Here is a 25388-nt window from a genome sequence, read left to right as displayed (position 1 = left end):
GCCCATTGTGAGGTGGAGTGACAGGAGTTTGGCAGGGTTCAGAAGCATTGCTACACACAGGAGATTCCATTTTTAAATTCCCATCGGGGATGGACAATATGGATTTTTGTGCCTAAACCGAGCTGACGGGAGACAGAGATAATAGGTCGGAACTACAGCGCAGTGTTAGACAGCCCCACTCGAGCACTGGCATCATTCAGGTTACAGGCGACAAAAGGTCAGTCAGCGTTTTGGTATCCGAGCCAGCATACAGAATGGGTGCAGCAGGTGTTCAGCAGTGCATGCATTCCTTCACAGCTCCACACTAAAAGCCAAAACTCTAGCTTGCAAAAAAAAAAAAACTAATCAGCGGAGTTCAAAACAAAAGGGGCATCACCCATTCCAGAACCCTCACCAAGTCCGTCTGAGGAAGCGACTAGGTTAGCTGGTACGGACGTCTCCAAGTCCGCATCCAGAATTCCTAGAGGGTCCAGCTGCGCAACGTGATGCCCTCGTATCTAGAGGGGGAAAAAGAAGGGGGGTGGCGGAAGAGGAGGAGGAGGAAAAAGAACAGTTTAACATTTTCTTAAATACTGAGAATTAGCTTTAAAATTCATCTCACCGAGGCAGGAGGGACCAACAGGTAAAGCACTACGCGACTCATCAAAATCTACTACATTAATGCCAAGTGGATCAAGTTTTGAGACGTGATGACCCCTGACCTGTGAATAAGGAACAAGAACATTCATGCTTTAGTCGTGCAGGCAAAAATCAGAGAGCTGCTCAATAGGCTCTTATACAGTATGACAGATCTAATATGCGGATCTCTTAACTCAGATTGATCGAAAATCACTCCCACAGGTTTCCAGGGAGAAATATCTGAGACTTGCTCTCCCATTCTCCTCTGAAGGTGCGGAATCAGGCTAGCTTACTGCTCCATAGACACCAGCCACTCTACACAACCTCACCCGAGCAACGAGCATCATTCAGCTATCCCACTACAGAGAGGAACAGTTTCTACTTTCGCCTCTTATACCAACAGCATTTACTTCCCAGCGACACGCTTAAAAGGTTATGAGCCTTCCCTCTCCAGTTTCTTCTAACCTTACACAGCTCCTTTCAGGCTTCATGCCTTGGCCACCAACAGCAGGAGGTTTCAGGATAACAGTGCAGTAAGGACTCCCCTACGTCTTTGCTCTCTTCTCCCTCTCCTTCCACTTCCACTCAGCAACTGTGAATATGGGCCGGGCTACACCCGATGTGAAACAGGACACAAAGATTAGGTCAATCCCCTATCTTTGCCGTGTTGAGGCCACATTTCAGGCTATACAAGTAGGCTTGATATTCCTGGGCTAGGGATTAGGGGAAAAAAAAAAGGTCAGCCCAACCGTCCTCATTATTTAATGAATCCTGCTGTATGTGCGGACGTCAGGCGAATGCAAAACCAAGCTCTTCAAGATCCCTACAGTCCCAACAGTTGGGAGATTGACACATCGGGGGGGGGGGGGGGGGGGAGGGGAAAGAGACTGGCTGCCCATGCGCCCATACAGCTGGTCTGCCAAGGCGTAATTTACAATCTGACAACATGGGGGTCTCTCCCTTTGATTCCTGTTCAGCTACTTACCTGGTATGCTCTGATGAGTGACTGTACTGCCAGATGATCCTCCACTAACTTGTCCACATTCGGCTGCGCGACGACCATGGAATGGGCGTTAGATAAAGAAGCCAGACTGGCACCCAGTGGCGGAGGGCTTTGGTAAGCAGTGCCCGGTGGTGCCCCTGCACTGGCATTTCGAAAAAATACATCCCATGACTGCAGACAACAATAGAAATATTGTAGTTCCAAAACTCAAAAGAAAATTGAGATTTAGACACAGTTTTAAACAGAACAAAGAAAAATATCTACTTAAACAACCAGAAATATGATCTCCCGCCAGGTATCACTGTTTGGTGGAATGTGGGCTTAGGCCCAATATATACAAGTTCCATAGCCTAGCCTTCATAATGAAGCAACAGGTACAACATGCAGCCTCAAAGGAGGAGGCTATCTCCAGCCCTTTGCACATCTAGTGCGAACCTAACAGAGAGCTGGAGAAAAATTGCTTGCCCATATAATAAACATCACATCAGGAGTCACTAACGTCTATGTTACTTAAAGTTTGGCAGATTATTGGGCTGTTAGTCACTGGATATAACATTTTTACAAGTAAAAATACAGTTCTTACCCCAGGTACTCCAGTAATGGCTGAGCTCTGCACTATATTGGCCACTGACACTCAACTGGGCTCTGGCTGCTTAAGAATATTCAGCATTTTTGTTTCTGTTTAATGATCTTGTATGTAAATAAATTTGAGAGTTTTAATTTGAACAGCAACAGTCTAATGACGTAACATGTAACATCTTTCAAAAGCATCAGTTAAGCACAAATCCCAGAGTGTCCCATAGGGCAACCTTTTTGCTTCTGAGGTCCCCTCCTGTGTTATAAAAACTCCCCCCCCCCCCCCCACAACACAAGTATTTTTTGCCTTATAAAATATATACGCTTAATTATAACTAATGTTATCATTTTTGTTTTACTTGATGTGAAATCTGCTGCTGGCACTGAGCAATAATTCGAATCAAGATGTGGAAGTATTGCTGAAAACAGAGACATTCTGTCGAAGCTTTTCGTCTTGCACTCATCAGGACAATTCGCAAGAATACCAACCTAAGGGAAAGCAACAAATTTATACTGTGTGAAAAGAGTTCCGATTGGTTGGCAAGCGGACTCTGGTAGAGACATTGCCATGGAGAATGTACCAGTTTGTGGCGACTGACAGTTAACTGCCAAGCTAAACAAAATAAGAGACAGCCATTCGCTGGTTCATTCCTCAGGGCAACGCCTTAACAAGAGTCAAGCTGCCTGGTTTAAATTTCAAATAAGTCTGGCTTTCCCCTTACATTGGTATTCTTGCGAATTGTCCTGATGAGTGCAAGACGAAAAGCTTTGACAAAATGTCTCTGTTTTCAAGCAATAACGAAGCTCTGTACTACCAAACTACTATGCGGAAGTATCTTTGACGAGCATACCTGCATGTCATGGTCAATGTTCATTGTGTCTCAGTGCTTGGCTTTCATCGTCATTGCTGAAAATCCAGCTGCACATAACTAGGTTGCACTGAATGAGAACAACATTTACAGAAAAAGCAGTGCTGTATTCGTGGCAGCATCCACACCAAAATGTCCCCAGTGGTTTTTCACTGAACTTGGACTGCAGACAGTTGTCTGATAAAATGCCAATGAGTTCGAACAGTCTTAATGGGACTGAGGGCAACAGTTTAGCTTCAAATATTCGCTCTAAAGGGGTCTGTAGCTCACCAGGTGTGTAGCAGAGTGTTGCAATGTGAGTTTTGAGAAAAAGGTAGGATTAAATTTGTCACGTAGACCAGAAAGATAGATTACCAGCTGTGGTTTGATATGTCAAAGTCAATTTTCTGTTTCCCCCCCCCCCCACCAGCCCCAAATGAAAGAATGTAAAAGCTCCGCAGTCTACCCCACAAACAAGAACTTTCCAGTTTAGCACTTTCCTTTCAAAAGTGTTTTTTTTGTTGTTGCCCAGAGTGAGAAAAAAATTGAGTTCTCCCAACCTGCATAGTTTTATTCAATTGCATTGACGTCTCGGAGGTAAACTAGTTTAGCCAGCCACATATTCGGCATCTTGACAAGCTCAGGCTTCTCATCAGCTAAGAAAGCACACATATATATCTCACTTCTATGCACAACCACGGAGTTGTGCTCTGCACCCACTTCTTCACAAAGTGCAGCAAAACACTCGGAATTTGTTGCTCTGGATTCAATAAAATTAACAAGTGTTACCGCTGTGTTCAGAACACACTGAAGACCTGATCCTAGATCGTTCACAGCAAGTGCCTCTGGAAAGCAATGTGTCCAAACAGAGAGGGGTACAGCGGCTTTGAATTTGCACGCCCAAATGTTTCCTGGTCATTACTGCAGCCCCAGTGGGGCAGCCCCCGGTTGACTTTCTGAAGTCAAGGAAGCACCCAAACACTTCGAGAATATTGTCTGATTTTGTTGTTATCCTGATCTCTTTGCAAAAGAAAGTCTTATTCGCTTATCCCATGCATGCTGAACATAATTGAGTAGATAGGACAGTAAATCAATCCGCGTTTGACAGTTCCTTGGCCTGCTCTCCAAACATTACAATTCCATAATACAATACACCATTATCCTTAGCAGCTGAATGCTTTTTGTTTTAGCAATTTTCTACACCACTAAGTAGGATAAAACAAGATTTTTTTTTTTGCATGGATTTCATTACTTTAAGGACCAACTTGTTCCTTAGACTTTTATTCAAAAGAAAATGCAGGCTGCTTATCCCAATATTCCAAAGTCTGTATAACATGGAAGGTTTCCAAGGTTCATTGGACAGCAATTGTGCACAAATTGCACGTGAGTTTAGGTACCTCTCTAGTTCCAGTGCAAGTCAAACCAAAATTCAAGGAGCTGCCCTCATATTCTCTTAATTTGCAGCATTAATGGCCGTATTATGTTTCTTTACTTATACCTCTACGGTAATCGCCCTTAGGATTGAACTTGGAATTTCTACAACATTGCTCTTCGGTTTTGTTGTTTTCAAGCTAATTGGTCGCATTAAAAATGTATCCAAATCTGGTGTTCATTATTGTGTGTTTACAAGTTTTCCTGTTTTGCAATTCATCTTGCTGTATTGCACTTTATATAAAAGGAGCATTCATCAAGTCCTAAATTTACATTGTGCGCATTTGCTGCCAAGGCCTGCTCTATGCCATCGATAAGTAAACCAGGAGCAACAAGGGCAGAGCTCACTATAGGCTCCTTGAATGTGAGCTTGCTCGGACTGGGACTAAAACTCAAGGCCCACGTCCTCCATTTCAGAAACAGAACTTCATTCTTATTTCGATACCAAACTCCAACACAGAAGTGAGAGTCAGCATCTTGAACTAACAGCACCAGCAATGGTGGAGGTGAATGGAAGGAGAGAGAAGTTGTAAGCAGGGCCCCTCCCCCGAGGGGCTTTGCCTGACCGACTTCATCAGTACAAATCTTTTTGCGGTAAAGACGGCCCCCCTCCCTCCCCAGTCGCTTCAAAGTAGCCGGCGGCCAACTCAGTTTTAATCTTCCAGAAGAGAAGAGGGAAACCCTACTAGACCTTGTCCTCACCAATCTACCTGTTGCAGATGCATCTGTCCATGACAGTATTAGTAGGAGTGATCACCGCACAAACCTTGTGAAAACAAAGTTCCCATCTTCACTCCGAGGTTACCCTCCATCGTGACGTGTGGCACTACTACTGTGCCAAATGGGAACAATTCAGAACAGATCTGGCAGCTCAAAACTGGGCATCCATGAGGCGCTGTGGACCAGCAGAATTGTATTCCACCACAATCTGTAACCTCATGACCTGGTATATCCCTCACTCGACCATCTAGCCAATTGATCGACCCTGGTTCAACAAAGAGAGCATGCCAGGAGCAGCCTAAAAAATGAGGCATCAAATGAAGCTAAAACACATTTCAAACAGCAGAAGCAACATGATAGACGGAGTTAAGCAATCCCAAAGCCAACTAATCATATCAAAGCTCTACGAGTCCTGCCACATCCAGCCATGAACGGTAGCGGAGAATTAAATGATTAACTGGAGGAGGTTCCACAAATATTCCCAAGCTGAATGGTGGAACCAGCACGTCAGTGCAAAAGATGAGGCTGAAGGAGCTGCAACAATCTTCGGCCAGAAATGCCGAGTAAATGATCCATCTCGGCCTCCTCCTGAAGTATCCAGCATCACAGATACTAGCCTTCAGCCAATTCGATTCATTCCACAAGATATCAAGAAACGGCTGAAGACACTGGATACTGCAAAGGCTATGGGCCCTGACAACATCCCAGGTGTAGTATTGAAGACTTGTGCTGCAGAACTAGCCATGCCCCCAGCTAATTTGTTCCAGTACAGCCACAACACTGGCATCTACCCGGTAAGGTGGAAACTTGCCCAGGTACATCTTGTGTACAGAAAGCAGGACAAATTAAATTCGGCCAATTACCGCCCCAGCCGAGTCTCGATCATAAGCAAAGTGAAGGAGCCAGCAACAGTGCTATCAAGCAGCACTTGCTCAGCAATAACCTGCTTTGATGCTCAGTTTGGGTTCCGCCTGGGCGGCTCAGCTCCTGACCTCATTAAAGCCTTGATCCAAACAAAAGAGTGGTCACCATTAACCAGTAACTGAACTGGACCAGCCACATAAATAATGTGGCTACAAGAGCAGGTCAGAGGCTGGCAGTTCTGCAGTGCATAACCCACCTCCCGACTCCCCAAAGCCTATCCATCATCTACAAGGTACAGTCAGGAGTGTGATGGAATATCTCCACTTGCCTGGATGAGTACAGCTCCAACACTCAGGAAGCTTGACACCATCCAGGACAAAGCAGCCCGTTTGATCGACTATCCCCTCCACCTTCAACATTCACTCCCTCCACCACTGACGCACAGTGGCAGCAGTGTGTACCATCTACAAGATGCACTGCAGCAATGCACCAAGGCTCCTTAGACAGTACTTTCCAAACCTGCGACCTCTTCCACCTAGAAGAACGAGGACAACAGATGTGTGGGATCACCGCTACCTGCAAGTTCCCCTCCAAGTCGCACACCATCCTGACTTGGAACTATATCGCCGTTCCTTCACTGTCGCCGAGTCAAAATCCTGGAACTCCCTCCCCAACAGCACTGTGGGTGTACCTACCCCACATGGACTGCAGCGGTTCAAAAAGGCAGCTCACCACCACCTTCTCAAGGGCAGTTAGGGATGGGCAACAAATGGTGGCCCAGCCAGCGATGCCCACATCCCATGAAACGAAAAGTTACAACTCCCACTATTTTATTTAACAGTTGAAAGCAGTGAGTTGTTGATGAGTGTGGACGCTGGATCAGAAAAAAAAAAATTGACCAAGATAAATACTGCCGTAAAACTCATTTCCTACTTTTATTTCAGATTGCAAGCCACTTTCTCTGTGCAAGTTACAGAGCATGGAGGCAAATCAACCAGATGGCCAATGTACGGAGGACTCTATTCCTCTTGCTCCCACTCTTCCAGTTAAGAGACAAAAAAGGAGACATAACAGTATTGCTGAAATATTCTGGTGTACGTGAGAGATTTTAGATCTCTTTCTCATCTCTGGAAATCGCTCAGTCCTCAGGTGACAAAGGTATGAATGACTGTTTCAGCAGTAGATGGGGCTAGTAGGGATGGAAGTGGGAGATGGCGATGGGATCAGAACCAAAGCTCGAGGGTGACGACGAGGCTGCAAACAGTCTGATTAAGCCCAAGCAACTGACTGGGAGGAAGGTGGAATCCGCTGAAAGGGAACAAGGTTTGCGAATGTGGGCCAGAGGCGTTGGCATCGCTGGAGATGCTCTGACTATAGAGACGCACAAGAACCGAGCATGGGCAAACCCACTGAGATACAACTGCCAAGATTACAGCATGCCCAGAGAATGCTTGATGGAACAGTGTCGAGGGAATTCACTCTGTATTTGAGCTTGTGGGATCGCTGACCCAGGAGTGCAGTGGAAAATGGCCCAGTGTCTCGCACCTTGACGAGCACAAGCTATCGGTCTTGCAATGTGTTTTCCTATTTGAAAAAGGGTAACCAAGCAAGCTGTTGGGGACAAACGGGACCCATCTGCAAACACGGTTCCCTGCAGCTCCTTCACATCTGTGCCCTGGCCCTGAAGCTATTTTTCAGCCCTTCTAATTTATGCAGCTGAGACACAGGCGTGGAGGGAAAAAGTCAATACAGCAGAAAGTGAACCAATCAGAAGCAGAGAGAGGCAACAGTACAGAGCAGCGGGTAGGAGGTTTTTCAACCCGTGAAAATTATTCACGTTACACAGAGAGCCGGTGATGCAGCAGAGGAGGAAGTGTTAATATATAAAAATGATCCAGAGCCGGGGGGGGGGACTCGTGATGCAATGCCAATGAACTGCCGATGTGTTGTCCAAGTTAATTGGCTTTTTATTGCAGCCTCATCTGTAACTTTCATTTGTCTCATTGTGCTGGTGAAATATATTTAAGAAGAGCACGTTGCATTTCCAGCCCAACTGCAAATTGCCCATAAAAACAATTGCCAATCTCCTAGTCACAGTCCTCAGATAATTATTTTACAATAACTTATCATACAATAAAACGCTGCTCAATGACCTTCGCAATGGTTCTGAAAATAAATATCCCAACGGGATTTTAATTTACTCATTAAAAACCAACTATGGAACAAAAGCTACCCTGAGACCTGATGCCCACAGAGATAAAACACAAGCTGTGATTATTGCACAACAGGTCTCCACTCAATAAGTGGCTCTTCTACAACTGCATGTTAACACAGGCAAATGACCCAAGGCACAGACAAAAACTGAACTGCGGAAGGTATAAAGGCAGGGGCTGAAGACAATGGTTTTGTTATCCCTAAGGCTTAATTGGAGGAAGCTGTGACTCATTCAGGACTGGATGCTGGGTAAGCAGGCTAGCACAGAGGGAGCGGAGGGATTGAGAGAGAGAGGGGTGGTGGTGGTGGTGATGCAGAGCTGGATGTGGTCATGTGGAACCTTCGGATGGTGTCACTAAGGGGTAGCATGTAGATGTGGAATAGGAAGGTGGGGCAGTCGAGGTTGGGAAGATCAACTAATTGTTCAAAAAAAAAGGGGGTGTAAGGATAAGCCCAGCAACTACAAGCCAGTCAGTTTAACTTCAATGGTGGGGAAGCATTAAGAAATGATAATCGGGGACAAAATTAACAGTCACTTAGACAAGTGCGGATTAATTCAGGTAAACCAACATTGATGTGTTAGCATTTAACTAATTTGATTGAGGGAACAGGGATGGTTGGACTTCCAAAAAGGCATCTGATAAAAAGTGCCACACAACAGGCTTGACAGCAAAGTTAGAGCCCATGGAGTAAAATGGACAGTGGCAGCAAGGATACGAAGATTGCCGAATGACAGGAAACAAAGAGCAGTGGTGAACAGTTGTTTGTCGGACTGGAAGAAGGTATACAATGGGGTCTTCCCCAGGGGTCAGTATTAGGACCAGTGCTTTTCTTGGTCTATATTAACGATCCAGGTTTGCAGGGCATAATTTTCAAAATTTGCAGATGACATTAAACTTGGAAGTATTGTGAATCGTCAGGAGGATAGCGATAGACTTCAACAGGGACTAGACGGACACGCGGCAGATGAAATTGAATGCAGAGAAGCGTGAGGTGATATATTTTGGCAAGAAGGTGGAGAGGCAATGTAAACTAAAGAATACGATTCGAAAGAAGGTGCAGAGGCGGAGGGACTTGGGGATATACGTGCACAAATCATTGAAGGCGGCAGGGCAGGTTGAGAAATTGGTTAATAAGGCATATGGGATTCTGGGCTTTATAAACAGAGGCATAGAGTACAAAAGTGCTTTAAGAAGGGTGTGAGGGTCCTTGAGAGGGTGCAGAGGAGATGTACCAGAAAGGTTGCTCTCCCTGCAGCAAAGGAGATTGAGAGGAGATTTGACAGAGGTGTACTAGATTACGACTGACTAGATCGTCCGCGGAGAGCCAACATGGACTCGATGGGCTGAATGGCCTCCTTCTATGCAGTGAGTGGTTAGGTTCGGAGAGTGTGGTGGAGGCAGATTCAATCGTGGCTTTCAAAAGGGAATTCGGTGACTATTTGAAGAGGAAAAAAAAAATCGTGAGGCTATGAACAAAAGGTAGGGGATTGGGACAAGCTGAGGAGCTCTCAGAGAGCTGGACATGACATGACATGACAGACCAAATGTCCTCCTTCTGTGCTGTAACCAATCTCCGATTTTAAAACAGAAACCAAACTGGGCTGTGCAGAAAACATTTACTCAAGACACGGTAGCTCCTCGTCACCAGCTCTCCAAGACAAGGAAAAACCAAGGGCATGTTAAGCAAACACCTAGAATTTGATCCTTCGCACATTCGGCACTCTTAACGTCAGGATCAGTGTAAAGATGTTAAAGGGTGTGAAATGGACAACCCTCCACATTTTTTGTGGAGGGGATATGGTTGGGGCAAGCAAAATTGAGGAAGGCTGTCCATTTCACACCCATGGGACATTCAGATTAGTAATGCCAACATTACAACTAATGTTATGTAAAAGTTTCAGCATTGAAGTATTACTTCGAATGTGCAGCACAGAAACAGGCTATTCGGCCCAACTGGTCCTTGCTAGTGCCCATGCTTCCTTCAGCACTTTCATATTGCCTTCATGTGGGTTTTCCTCCCCTCAAAGACACCACACAGAACGGCACAACCAACAGATTACTTGACCATAATGGCAGTTATGTTGGCAAACGTCACTAATTTGAACACAGCAAAATCCCACAAACAAGAAGCCAAGTAATCAGATCACTGGTGGCATTAAAGGAACATCATTATCCTGGTCACTAGGAGAATTTCCTCCTATGCCTCAACTAAAATCACTAAAACAGATATCTGATCACAACCGCATTGTTGTTTGTGGGATCTTAGTGTACGCAAACCAAAATTCCATTCCACATTGTAGAAAATCGTGAACTTGTAACTTGTCTCTCTCTTTAAAGGGCGTTGTCAGACATTACTCTATTTGGGTGGCATGGCATTAGAAATATTTTTGTATGGTTCTTCCTCGACAATTAGTTGTGCTTTAAGAATAATTTTAGTATGGTTAAGGCCGAACCTGTGCCTCCCTCAGGGATCAAACTAGCATAGAACTTGTATTTATATATGGGTAGACTGGTGCAGTGTTCAGCTTACTGAACTAGTGGAGAACATCAGTTCAAATCCCACCAGGGTCGTGAAGTTAAAGCTAGCATGGATTTGTGAAAGGCAAATGACCTAAGTTTTTCGATAAATTAACAAAGGGGCAAGATGAAGGTTGTGAAGTTGGTGTGTATATGGACTATCAAAGTGCATTCCACAAATCACAAAATGGACTTGTTAGCAAAACTGAAACCCATGGGATTAAAAGGGCAGTGATAGTGCGTACACAAAATTGGCCACGGGACAGAAAGCAGAGTAGTGATGAAGGAGTTATTTTTCCAGACTGGAGGGAAGTGCGCACTGCTGTCCCCCAGGGCTCCAGTGTTGGGACCACTGCTTGGAGATAATGACTGGACTTGGGCGGACAGGACATCATTTCAAAAGTTTGCAAATGGCACCAAACTCAGAAACGTAACAACAGAAAGGAACATAGTAACAAGACTTCTGGAGGGCACAGACAGACTGATGAAATGGACAGATACATGAAAGGTGAAATTTAATACAGAGGAGCATAAAGCGACTCATTTTGTCGGGAGGAGGAGGAGGCGCGAACGCGACATGAAGTCCTGTGACATTGATCACAAGTCGTGGGAGTCAGTTGCCAGCGTTCGCCAGAGCTGGCGGGCAGCCGTAAAGGCGGGGCTAAAGTGTGGCGAGTCGAGGAGACTTAACAGTTGGCAGGAAAAAAGACAGAGGCGCAAGGGGAGAGCCAATTGTGTAACAGCCCCGACAAACAAGTTTTTCTGCAGCACCTGTGGAAGAGCCTGTCACTCTAGAATTGGCCTTTATAGCCACTCCAGGCGCTGCTCCACACACCACTGACCACCTCCAGGCGCTTACCCATTGTCTCTCGAGATAAGGAGGCCAAAGAAGGGGTCAGGCACAGAATACAACAGCAGGGAGGTTATGTTAGAGCTGTAAAAAACACAGCTGAGATACTGCACAGAGTTCTGGTCTCCACATTATATAGGAAGGATGTGATCGTACAGAGGAGATTTTTAAGGATATTGTCAGCTCTGGGGGAAAAGATTGGATAGGCTGGGGTTGGTTTCTTTGGATCAGAGGCGGCGGGAGATTTTATTGAGGTGTATGAAATTATGAGAAGCCTAAATAGAGTGGACAGGAAGGACCTATTTCCCTTAGCAGAGAGGTCAATAACCAGGGGGCATAGATTTAAAGCAAATTGGCAAGCTGACGAGAGGGGAGTTGAGGAAAACTTTTCACCAAGAGGGTGGTGGGGGTCTGGAACTCGCTGCCTGAAAGGGTGGTGGAGGCAGAGATCCTCATCGCATTTTAAAACATACTTGGGATATGCACTTGAGGTGCCGTAACCTGCAGGGCTCGTACCAAGTGCTGGAATGTGGGGTTAGGCCGGATAGTTCCTTTTTGGCTGGCACAAACACAAAGGGCCAAATGGCCACCTTCACTGCTGCACATTTTTTATGTTTATCCCATCCACTATTTCACAATCTTCCTCAATGACAACGTCTGCATCGTCCCCTCTTTTGTGAAGACAGATGCAAAGTATTCATTAAGAACCATGCCCAGCTCTTCTGCCTCCACACACAGGTTCCCTCTTTAGTCTCTCAACAGGCCCTACTCTTTCCTTAGTTATCCTCGTGCTCTTCCTCTTTGGATGAAACATCTGTGCTTTCCTTGACTTGACCTTATTTTTTCCATGGTCTTTGCTTTCCTAATTGGTGAGGCAGACTGAAGAGGAAGGAGCTGTTTATTCTCTCTTAGCAGAAATTCTACAAGGAGCTACAAGCCAAGTTAATTCCCTAAAGAAAGAAAAGGGTTCTATTTTCAAGAAACCGTTTGTATTACTGAAGGAACTGTTGATGCCTACTGCAGCCAAAGAGTTAAGTGCCTATTAAGAATCGACTACTGCATCAAATCCACTTGAAGACTTCAAGTGGCCTTTGACTATTTCCACATTAGAATACCTCATCCTCCAGGAACGTAATCCACAAAGCCTTATTTATTTATTTATTTATTAAGAAGCAGCTCATTTTAAAATCACCACTTTTAAAACCAGTTAACTACTGTTATTTTTGAGTGTGCGAGAGAATGGGTGGGGGGGGGAAGCTATATTAAAATAAGGAGTTATAAGGTCTTTCGACATAGGTTTATCTTAATAGCATTTAAGATTTAGTGTTAATAAATAGTTAATTTGTTGTTGACTAAAGATACCTGGTTTGGTCTGTTTCATTCTGGAGTTACTAGAGTGTTTAATTTGGCAGTTTTCCAATTGAGTGTGAAAGCTTAATAATATGCTGCGACCTGTGGAGTGACGGGACTGAATTGACAGCGCGCTGCTCCCACCTTGGTCGTAACAATAGGCAGACATTAAACAATTAATTTCATCTATGCCAAATCTTGCATTGCCCTGGTCCTTCCCCACCTTGGTTTGGTAAAAAGGTAGCCACCAGAACAATGACAACACAAGGATGGCAGTTTCGCTGCACAGCTCGGAGTAAAATAATGGGCGAATTACAGAATACAGTCATTTAACACCATCTTGGGCGAGATGCTGCCTTTATTCCACCAGTGGCGTAGTCACTGTCGCAGAGCGGTCTGTTCTCTTCAAAGCACTGTAGTCCTCGAAACATCGTCTTGTAAAACAGCGAAGTGCCAAAGTTGTCCGTGCCTCTGAAGCTGCTGCAAATCTCCCAGCACTTACCTGACAGTGAAAGCCGTTACTGAAGATTGCCAATGTAGCAGAACACAAGCTCCTCCACTGGTGCTTACCTTATGAACACTTTGTGGGTTTTCAAGCCAAGCAAAGTACATTTCCTCAACATAGTTCGAACTAGTCCCACTCAGAAAGGGCTCAGCAGCTACTGGCGCAGTGTAGAAACGGCCTTGTTGAAACGTCCTAAACACTGCTGGCCCGCTGTGTGATAAATTTCTAACAGTCTGAAAGGCAGTCAAAGGCCTCAACTTAGCAGCACAAGTCCTTAAACGATGCATTTTTCAGCTCCTGAGCTCACCGCCACTGGAAATCAAAACACAAAGAGAGAAAAATTAGTATGTAGCAAAAAAAGAGCAATTGCATTTAAAAAAGCAAAAAAAAAAAAACCCCCAGCACATTAAGTACCCAATATTCACATGATCTTTTCCTGAAGAGTCAATCTCTTCATATTGTAACTGCTGGATAACAGCAACTGCTTTTAGCAGATGGGATGATGGCAAGGAGCAATCAGTTTAAAGGTTTGGAGCCACACAAGCCAGGAAAGTCCTAAGTCAGCTGAACTGGGATAATGACGTTGGCAGTATATATCCAGCTGCACTGGGCTGAAGCCACAATGTTTAGACTTATCTGGTTCAGTGAGTGCAGCAGAGGGGATTTCTCCAGGCCCAAGTCTCTCAAACACAGCACACTCTGGAAGAAACTCTCAAAATTTGCCAAACAAACTGTGGCTTTGGCCACAAGTCAGTCAATTGGATAATTTCCACTGATCCCCTTTCACAAGGCCTGCACCATTACAGTATTTGTAGAACAGAGATGTGACCGTTTGACCATATGATATAACGCATACACAGTAGTCAAGAACGAGTAATACAGCCGCTACATCACGGTGCTTTCTAAACGAGCTTTTTTTTTTTGGAAACTGTGCTAGTACAGCTAACTGCAGAAGTTCATATTTTTCCTGTCACACAGCCAGTGAGAGAAAACTGGAGCAGCATTTACTCTGGCAGAAGCCAGCAAGTGAGGGGGAAAAAAAAAAATATCTTACAGCACTGAAGGTCGCCCAAAAGAACAATTTTCAACTATTTTAATTTCTGCACCTTTTTTTGATATTGAGCATTTTTAACTCGAGGATCTATAGAAAAGTTACGGCATTGAAGGAGGCCATTCAGCCCATCATGTTTGTGCCAGGTGAAAAAACTAGCCGCCCAATCTAATCCCACCATCAGCGCCTTGCAGGTTATAGCACTTCAGGTGCATGTCCAGGTACCTTTTTAATGAGTTGTGGGTTCCTGCCTCCACCATCGATCCGGGCACCAAATTCTAGACACCCACCACCCTCTGGGTGAAAATGTTTTTCCTCATGTCCCCTCTAATCCTTCTACCAATCATCTTAAATCTGTGCCCCCTGGTAATTGACCTCTCCGCTAGGGGAAACAGATCTGTCTATTATATCGCGACCCCTCATAATTTTGTATACCTCAATTAAGTCAGCCTTCAGCCAGCCCTGTTCCAAGGAAAACAACCCTAGCCTTTCCAATCTTTCAAGCCCTGGCAACATTCTTGTAAATCTCCTCTGTACTCTCTCCAGAGCAATTATGTCCTGTGCGCAATACTCCAGCTGTGGCCTAACCAGCCTTTTATACAGTTCCAGCATTTTGTATTCTATACCTCGGCCAATAAAGGAATGCATTCCATATGCCTTCTTCACCACTCTATCTCCCTGCCCTGCCACCTTCAGGGACCTGTGGACATGCACTCCAAAGGTCTCTCACTTCTTCTACCCCTCTCAATATCCTCCAGTTTATTATGTATTCTCTAATAGAACTACAACCAATATACTAGAAAAGCAAACAGGGAACTTCTTCCTCCCTTCAGGGAGATGACAAGAAAATTGGTGATTAAATTCTTGAATCATTTACTCCCTGTCTCAGCAGATGAGATCACAGGGCATTGCTGACAAGGTGATTAATTGAGTCAGGAGCTGCCCCGAAAAACTAAGATCCACCTAATAAAATGAGAACTAAAAAGGAGCGAGCCCACAGCTCACTACTCAACGGCACAGCACAACGTGCACAAATACAGGGAACAACAGGTCAGAAAGACGCTCAACCTCAGGATTCAATTGAATTTTTCCCCACAGTCGGCAGTAGTTTTTGCTGTTGTAGTCACTATGTTATCGCCATACTGAAACACGAGTGCTCGCTTCAATACCAGGACGTGTATGGTTCAATGCTCTTTTCTAATGGATTCAAAGCTCCAACATATGCATGCACTAAATGTGTGTGTATATATAGATGTGGAAGCCATTTCACACAAGATTCAGATGAAATTCAAATTAATGCTATTCAAAAAAAAAATCACCAACATCCTGAGTGAACGCTGCAAGTCACAATGCAGGACGAGGTGGTCAAAATCGCAGGCACTTTTTCCAAACTCGTGTAGATTTCAAAGGTAGCAAAGGAATCGCACTTTAAAAGTCCAGAGGTTGACGCCAAAAGGTCAATTGCAATGAGTTTAATTGATGCCACGAGATTGAAAGGCACCTCTGAACAATACGTATGTGTGTGGTTTTAAGATAAATATTAATAGGGATGTGCATGTTTCAGTCAAATGGTACACACCACTACACACATTGTTAAAGTCAGAAGGTGCACTCTTACAGGAGGAAATACTCCAGTAGTCCTTTATCTGGTAATGGATGGGTGTGTAAATAGCCAGGTAAAAAAGATTCCCTTCCCAGAATGGATCTGGGAACAGCCTGCTGATAGCCCAACTGAGCAGTTACTCAATCATACCTCACTGCAAGATAAAATGGAGAAAGCGAGTTCAGTTACCATAAACAGCTCACTGCACTCACTGACCCTCAGGTAGCAGACATTTAAACTCCACAGAAAGACTTGCGAGACAACCTTTTCAGCAGCTAAACAGGAATCAGTTTCTATAGAGCTGCCATGCATAGTTCTGTGATAACTGCACTAATTCCATGATAAAAGTCTGGGCTATCAAAAGGCTGTGGCGCATCATTTTCTTCCACTTAAAAGTTTCTTTCTGCACTACAAGCTTGTTCCACTGCACATTACAGAAAGATTATTTATTCATTCATGGGATGTGGGCATCACTGACAATGCCAGCGGTCGTCACCCATCCCCAATTGCCCTGGAGAAGGTGGTGGTGAGCTGCCTTCCTGAACCGCTGCAGTCTGTGTGGTGTAGACACACCGACAGTGCTGTTAGGGAGGGAGTTCCAGGATTTTGACCCAGTGACAATGAAGGAACAGTGATACGAATCCAAGTCAGGATGGTGTGTGGCTTGGAGGGGGATCTTGCAGGTGGTGGTGTTCCCATGCATCTGCTGCCCTCGTTCTTCTAGGTGGCAGAGGTCAGGGGTTTGGGATATGCCATCGAAAGAGCCTTAGCGAGTTATTGCAGTGTACCTTGCAGATGGTACACTTTGCAGCTGTGGTCCACTGGTGGTGGAAGGAGTGAATGCTTAAGGGGGTGAATGGGGTTCCAATCAAGCGGGCTGCTTTGTCCCGGATGGTGTCGAGCTTCTTGAATGTTGTTGGAGCTGCATCCATTTAGGTAAGTAGGGAGTTTTCCATCACTCCTGACTTGCACCTTGTAGATGGTGGACAGGCTTTGGGGAGTCAGGAAGTGAGTTACTCGCCACAGAACTCCCAGCCTCTGAGCTGCTCTTGCAGCCACAGTATTGACATGGCTGGTCCAGTTAACTGTCTGGTCAATGGTAACCCCCAGGATGTTGATGGCGGGCAATTCAGTGATAGTAATGCCATCGAAAGCCAAGGGGAGGTGGCCAGATACTCTCTTGTTGGAGATGGTCACGGCCTGGCACTTAAATGGCATGACTATTACTTGCCACTTAATAGCCCAAGCCTCAATGCTGTCCAGGTCTTGCTGCATGCGGGCACAGACTGCTTCATTATCGCAGTTATTAATGGTACTGAACACTATACAAATCAAACATCCCCACTTCTGACTTTATGACAGAGGCAAGGTCAGTTATGAAGCAGCTGAAGATGGTCGAGTCTAGGACACTTCCCTGAGGAATTCCTGCAGCAATATCCTGGGGCTGAAGAGAGCAGCCTCCAACAACCAAAACAAGTTCCTTTGTGCCGGATCTGATTCCAGCCAGTGGAGAGTTTTCCCTGCCGAATCCCATTGGCTTCGATTTTATTATGACTTCTTGTTGCCAAACTAGGTCAGATGCTGCCATTTCATCTCTGGAATTCAGCTCTTTTGTCCACGTTTGGACCAAGGCTGTAATGGAGGTCTGGAGCAGAGTGGTCATCACATGATAGCATTGTCAACGACATCTTCCTTCACTTCGCTGATGATTCAGCGTAGACTGATGAAACTGCAATTGGCTGGATTGGATTTGCCCTGCGTTTCGTGGCCAATTTTCCACTTTGCAGCTGTAAACTGGAACAACTTGGCTTGGGGCACAGCTAATTCTGGAGCACAAGTCTTCAGTACTACTGCCGGGATGTTGTCAGGGCCTTTGTTGTTTTCAGTGCACTCATTTAACACGTCACTGAATTTTAACAAGTGAATTCGGTCAGAGGCCTCGTGGAAGACCAACACAAGGCATCTGCTTAAGCTAATCTGCACTCCTTCATGGGCAACAGATCTTGTGCCCTAGTTCATTCCCATTTCCACTACAGCCCCATGATCAACAGCGTGACTGAAAATATCTGGTGCAAGGATCCGACTGCAATACATATGAAACCACTCGGCTCACTTGCAAAACAGCCCCGAACTTTTAAGCTGTCAAGAGCTGCCGCAACATATTTCTGAATGCTTAGCGTTGCAGCTCTGATTGTTTGATGCTTATTTTACTGCATTAGCAAAATGTATGCTTTATTCATTGAATTTCTATAAGTGCATTCCACAACATTTCAAAATGGTCATTGCAGTAAGTGCCATATGGTTCAAGTTCTTTCCACACAGCCTGTAGCATTGAGGTGCCTCAAAACATGCACTTAAAGCATGATATTTACCACATACCTCCACGTGAATCGGAGAGCCCAAGGGGTTTGTATATTGGCCGCCCCAAGCTTTAGTGCGTCCCTCAGCACGTAGCCCTGGACCTTGGAACGTGCCAGTCTGCAACACCCGGTCATGGGCAACTCTGCAATGGAAGACCAACAAGTTTCGGGCAGACCAAAGAGCGTCTTTCACCGAGATATTGGTCCTCCAGCAGTAGTTGATGTTTCCCTCGGGAACAGCCCATGGAGCACAGAGGAAGATTCATTAGGAGTGCCAGGTTACTTTTGTTAGAAGTAGTGTTCTGTTCCAGCAATCCAAAATAATGTCAATGTACTTCTGTGGCACGATCCGGCCTCCCCACACTGACTGGAGATTATCCACAACTAAGATTATCTGCAACTTTCTTTACTCACTGTCACCGTGCCTCATGCCATCAGATTACAAAGATCGACATTGATTTTTCTGGGTTTCTCCAACTGTCCCAAAAGCTTGGTAACTTGTGTCCCCACTCATCATTTCAATTGATATTTTTATACTGATACACTTCATAGATCAATGATACCCCAATGGCCGGCATCATTCACCAGCATAGATGATCTCACCTTTGTGATTCTGACAGCGTACACCCACTGGTACAAACCACTGACCACCTCCAGGCGCGTATCCATTGTCTCTCGAGATAAGGAGGCCCAAAAGGTAAGGTACACCCACTTATTTTGTGCATCCCACAAACTGCCATTGGACTCCCTACCTCCCCTAACGACATTATAAACAAGTGGAAGTTAATCACTGAGTGAAATCACACCCCTATATAGGTGCACAACTCCTCATCTGCTCAGCCACATTAATCACAGACAAGCATACATCTCTCTTTACAAAGTGGCCTAAAATTGCCCTTTGCCTCCAGGTGTGGAGTTCCCTGGATTGCATAAAAATTGCTCAGGTTACAGACACACCCCATTTACACTGCAATCACTGGCCACGTCTGCATCCCGCATCTTATGCGTCACAAAGACGGCATCCTCCTCTCCTGCTCACGTCCTTAACTACCCCATTATCTCAGGGATCAATTTCTCAATGCTCTCCAAGACAAACGGTCATAAAGTTCAGCCAATCCAGCATTCAGCAACACGCCCTCACAATCTTCATCCAGATTCACCTTCTCCCGGTCCTCATGAATTCATTTCAAAATCATGCTCAAATCTCTACACAGCTCTTTGGCAGAATTACCCAGACAAGCATCCCAGCTCACACCCTCGATCCATCCAGCTCCAGGCCATCCCATCTCTTCCATCTGCCACCATAGGCTGATCTTTCAGCCACTCTATCGGTACCTTCTGCAATTCTCTTCCAAAAAACATTTCATATGGCAACTGCTCTCCCTGGTTACTAAAGCCTGTTTTACCACGTCCCCATCACATCCCCATCCCTTTAGCAAAATACTTTGAGAGATCCTTTTACACAAGGAGGGTCATTCAGAAAGCTGCCGTTGCTAATGCAGATTTACTGCCTTCCCTTCATTTTATGAACATAACCGGTCACAGCAGGGGCTTTCAGCAATATCGGGTCAAGTTGGGAAATTTGATTCCTATCCAGGTCGCCAGGCAGCAACTGAGGGCGCACCCAGCACAATTGTCCTTGCACTGACTACACGGAACAAATCATCCCTTGGTATTACTGGGTGTCAAGAAACTGCGCACCCTTGACAAATATTTCCCCCTCCAGGGCATGACAGATTTGAAAAACTAGTAGCAGCCAACTGAAGAGGAAGGATAGGAAGAGGCACTGAGTAAGCCACAAAGGAAGGAAGAAAAGAAAAACAACCCTCTCTCCTGCTGTTTGCTACACATACAGTTTCACTCCGATCATTCATTTCACACATGCAAGGTATCTTAAGTCGGGTTCTTCCAGCAAATTGCCAACGTGAAGCAGAGTTCAAGAAACTGCATGGCACCGACAGGCAAGGTACAATTCCACCTCGGGTTTGGACTTGGCACCTACCAGCTGCACGGCAACACTGGCACGGTGAAGGAATGGAGGGTTTTTTAATGCGGGCGATGCCTGGGGGAAAAAAATCAGTAAAGCACCTTGAAATGATGTGGGGTTCCCCCCCTCCCCGCCACCCCTCTGATTTCTTCCTGCCTGCCCCTGAAGTGTAGATGGCTTGTAAGAGGCAGGCTTTGCCAGGGCTGCTGGTACCCCCACCCCACCGGCTACCTGGGCTGTAAGGGTCAACCAGGTCACCCCAAACCTTGGGCTCATGTTCTCACCCAGAACCAGGGTCACCAGCAGGAATGAGACTCAGACACACAAGCCCAGCCCAGACACCTTTACCATTGCCAGGAGGGCGCTGGGCACCAGGCCTGGGTGGCTCAGGAGCATAGCCGGCCTTAAAAACCAGCCGAGCCAGCAGGCCCGTGAGGCGGGGGGAGGTGGTGGTGGGGGGGGGGGGAGGTGGTGGGAGAGGGGGTGGTGGGAGAGGGGGAGGTGGGGGGGGGGAGGTGGGGGGGGGAGAGGTGGGGGGGAGAGGTGGGGGGGGGGGGGAGGGTCAAATGTCCTCAGCCACTCCAGTCAGCCGGTGAACTGATATCCCGCTGGCCGGGGTGGGGCCGGCCAGAGGACCGGGCAGCTGCGGCCTGTCCAACCCCGCAAGCTCCCGACCAGGAGACGAGCCGGCTTCCCTGCCGTCCGTCCCGTCGGCGGGCCGCCGGGTGACCTTGCAGCATCTTTGCCGAGGCCGCGCTCGGCTCGCCCAGAAACCCTGGCTCCGGCCCCGGCCGGAAGCCCCGCCTTCTTGGCCGGCCGCGCGCGGACGACCGCCTGCCGCGCTTGGACCAGCCGCCTGCCACTCAAAGTGAGCGGCGGGCTGGGGCGGACGCCGGTTGGGCGGGCCGCCTGCCACTCAGGTGACGTGTTTCCGCTCGCCGACCGAGCGACCGACCCGCTCCACGGTTTCTCCCCGTTTGGCTTCAACGAGCGTAAGAGGAATATTGCACTCTGGAGATAAGTGCCCAAGGGTAGAGCCACCCTTACCTAATCCAGTGTCTCCCTCTCCTTTGTCTGAATCCACGGTGAAGTAACTGGCCTGGCCCGGCCCTGCCGACGATGCTAATTCCTCCCCACAGCCGGCGCTGGCGACCAATGCCAGGGAAACGGCGCGCGCGAGCGGGGGTAGCCCGCGCCGCGCTGTGCGTCATGACGTCACCCGCGGTGGGCGGTGTCACACTGGCCGCCTGCCAACCCCAGTGGACACGTGGAGCCCAGTGGCTCAGGTAGAAGAGGCGACAGGTAATGTGAATGGGCTCACTCAGCATGGACAGCGGGCCTGGGTAGGTAAGTGAATGAATGGAAAGCAAAGTCCTGCAGGTGCTGGCAATCTGAAATAAAGAGCTGGAAATACTCAGCAGGTCCGGCAGCATCTGTGGAGAGAGAAGCAGAGTTAACGTTTCAGGCCAGTGACCCTTTCATTGCAAAGGCTTAATGGACCAGGAGGAACCACCAGAACAGGTAGAATAAGAAATAACAACAAAATATGAAACACTGCTTCAGCCTCAGCTGGAGTATTGTGTCCAGTTCTGGGCACCGCAGTTGAGGAAGGACTTAACCTGGGTGGGTCGGAGAAGCTGAGGCCGCTTTGGAGAACAGAAGGTTGAGAGATTCGATAGAGCTGTTCCGAATCATGAGGGGTCTGGACAGAGTAGATAGGGGGGAAAGTGTTCCCATTGGCAGAAGGATCCAGAGTCAGAGGACACCAATTTCAGGTGGGTTGGCAAAAGAAGCAACAGCGACATGAGAAACCTTTTTTTTTTGACGCAGCGAGGATCTGGAATGCACTGCCCAAGGGCGTGGTGGGGGCAGATTCAACTGAGGCCTTCAAAAGAGAATTGGATAATTATCTGAGGAGGAAAAAAAAATGTGCAGGGCTGACAGGGACAACAGCAAGGGAGTGGGGACTCGGTGAGTTATTCTCGCAGAGAGCCGGCACAGACACGATGGGACCAATGGCCTCCTGTGCTGTAATCATTCTTCAAGTCCATAAGAGGGAGCATTCATTTTGGGGGATCCTAAGGTCACAATGAATGAAATTGTCATAGAGTCAGTTACAGCATTGTGGAGCGAACATGAGATGATATCTCATCCATGATATCTGTCCAAGATGATATGTCTGCTGGCTGGGGTGGGGAGGGTCTTGGTGTTAGGAAGTGCCTAAATGTGATGCTACAGACAGTGTGTGGGGCCGTCTTGATGGATCACCCGGGCTTTTCCATCTGTTATTTTCTAATAGGCATAACCTAGCCAACAACAGAAAGCATAGTTTAATACGAGATGTTATCAATGACTCTGATGAACCAGCCCTCTGAGAATTCAAAAGTGACCTCTGGACTCACCTTTTTGTTTAGCTATAGTATCCAATGATAAGGACGAAAGGGAGGTGTTGCCTTTTACCTTGAGTGTGATTGGATGGTCTGCAAAGGAGGTATGGAGTGAAAGAATGGCCTTTGAAATCAGTTAATTTTTAATGCCACAATATTGATCAGTTGATTTGACCACGCTTTCTGGTAACCTCGTGCGATGTAGCATTTATCTGTTGTAAATATAAGTCACGGTGCTAGTGTGGCAGGGGGGTGGGAACCAGAGCAGTAGGACAGCAAGTGAAATAAATGAAGGGGAACTAGTAAATAAGGCCAGTAAGACTAAGAGGAAGAGCAGGCAGGGAGATGTTGCGGAGAACAGTGGGACTGGTGGTCTGAAGTGCATTTGTTTCAATGCAAGAAGTATAACAGGTAAGGCAGATGAACTTAGAGCTTGGATTAGTACTTGGAACTATGATGTTGCTATTACAGAGACTTGGTTGAGGGAAGGACAGGATTGGCAGCTAAATGCTCCAGGATTTAGAAGCTTCAGGTGGGATAGAGGGGGATGTAAAAGGGGTGGGGGAGTTGCATTACTGGTTAAGGAGAATATCACAGCTGTACTGCGGGAGGACACCTCGGAGAGGTCATGCAGCGAGGCAATATGGATGGAGCTCCCAGGAATAGGAAGGGTGCAGTCACGATGTTGGGGGTTTACTACAGGCCTCCCAACAGCCAGCGGGAGGTAGAGGAGCAGATATGTAGACAGATTTTGGAAAGATGTAAAGGTAACAGGATTGTGGTGGTGGGTGATTTTACCTTCCCCTATATTGACTGGTACTAGGGGCTTGGATGGGGCAGAAATTGTAAGGAGCATCCAAATGGGCTTCTTGAAACAATACGTAGCTAGTCCAACTAGGGATGGGGCCGTACTGGACCTGGTATTGGGGAAAGAGCCCGGCCAGGTGGTCGAAGTCTCAGTAAGGGACCATTTCGGGAACAGTGACCATAATTCCATAAGTTTTAAGGTATTTGTGGATAAGGATAAGAGTAGTCCTCGGGTGAACGTGCTAAATTGGGGGAAGGCTAATTATAACAATATTAGGCAAGAACTGAAGAATTTAGATTGGGGGCGGCTGTTTGAGGGTAAATCAACATCTGACATGTGGGAGTCTTTCAAACGTCAGTTGATTAGAATCCAGGACCAGCATGTTCCTGTGAGGAAGAAGGATAAGTTTGGCAAGTTTCGGGAACCTTGGATAACGCGGGATATTGTGAGCCTTGTCAGAAAGAAAAAGGAAGCATTCGTAAGGGCTGGAAGGCTCGGAATAGACGAAGCCCTTGAGGAATATAAAGACAGTAGGAAGGAACTTAAGCAAGGAGTCAGGAGGGCTAAAAGGGGTTATGAGAAGTCATTGGCAAACAGGATTAAGGAAAATCCCAAGGCTTTTTATACATATATAAAGAGCAAGAGGGTAACCAGGGAAAGGGTTGGCCCATTCAAGGACAGAGAAGGGAATCTATGTGTGGAGCCAGAGGAAATGGGAGAGGTACTAAATGAGTACTTTGCATCAGTATTCACCAAGGAGAAGGACTTGGTGGATGATGACCCTAGGGAAGGGAGTGTAGATAGTCTCAGTCATCTCATTGTCAAAAAGGAGGAGGTGTTGGGTGTCTTGCAAAGCATTAAGGTAGATAAGTCCCCAGGGCCTGATGGGATCTACCCCAGAATACTGAGGGAGGCAAGGGAAGAAATTGCTGGGGCCTTGACAGAAATCTTTGCATCCTCATTGGCTACAGGTGAGGTCCCAGAGGACTGGAGAATAGCCAATGTTGTTCCTTTGTTTAAGAAGGGTAACAAGGATAATCCAGGAAATTATAGGCCGGTGAGCCTTACGTCAGTGGTAGGGAAATTATTAGAGAGGATTCTTCGGGACAGGATTTACTCCCATTTGGAAACAAATGGACTTATTAGCGAGAGGCAGCATGGTTTTGTGAAGGGGAGTTCGTGTCTCACTAATTTGATTTGAGTTTTTTGAGGAAGTGACAAAGATGATTGATGAAGGAAGGGCAGTGGATGTTATCTATATGGACTTCAGTAAAGCCTTTAACAAGGTCCCTCGTGGCAGACTGATACAGAAGGTGAAGTCACATGGGATCAGAGGGGAGCTGGCAAGATGGATACAGAACTGGCTCGGTCACATAAGACAGAGGGTAGCAGTGGAAGGGTGCTTTTCTGAATGGAGGGATGTGACTAGTGGTGTTCCGCAGGGATCAGTGCTGGGACCTTTGCTCTTTGTAGTAAATATAAATGATTTGGAGGAAAATGGAGCTGGTCTGATTAGTAAGTTTGCTGACGACACAAAGGTTGGTGGAGTTGTGGACAGTCATGAGGATTGTCAGAGGATACAGCAGGATATAGATCGGTTGGAGACTTGGGCGGAGAAATGGCAGATGGAGTTTAATCCGGACAAATGTGAGGTAATGCATTTTGGAAGGTCTAATGAAGGTGGGAGGTATACA

General features: G+C 46.5%; 1 protein-coding gene across 2 annotated transcripts; it reads right to left on the bottom strand.

Annotated features, from left to right (window-relative positions):
• Positions 1-326: 326 nt before the first annotated feature.
• Positions 327-21686, bottom strand: LOC137360459 (2-oxoglutarate dehydrogenase complex component E1-like). Of its 2 annotated transcripts, none has more exons than XM_068025883.1 (4): positions 21547-21685; positions 13564-13810; positions 1604-1792; positions 327-497 (listed from the first exon to the last, which is right to left on the bottom strand). In XM_068025883.1, exons 2-4 carry the CDS (start codon positions 13783-13785, stop codon positions 342-344), a joined length of 567 nt encoding a protein of 188 aa, XP_067881984.1. In that variant the 5' UTR covers positions 13786-13810; positions 21547-21685; the 3' UTR covers positions 327-341. The 2 variants fall into 2 exon arrangements, with proteins under 2 accessions (XP_067881984.1, XP_067881985.1); XM_068025884.1 differs by lacking the exon at positions 327-497 and adding an exon at positions 540-701 and having other exon boundaries at positions 21547-21686.
• Positions 21687-25388: the final 3702 nt, after the last annotated feature.

This window comes from Heterodontus francisci, unplaced genomic scaffold (assembly GCF_036365525.1).
Source record: "Heterodontus francisci isolate sHetFra1 unplaced genomic scaffold, sHetFra1.hap1 HAP1_SCAFFOLD_1660, whole genome shotgun sequence".
Classification (NCBI taxonomy): domain Eukaryota; kingdom Metazoa; phylum Chordata; class Chondrichthyes; order Heterodontiformes; family Heterodontidae; genus Heterodontus; species Heterodontus francisci.
Note: the sequence above shows the minus strand (reverse complement) of the source record. Positions and strands in the feature narration are given on the sequence as shown.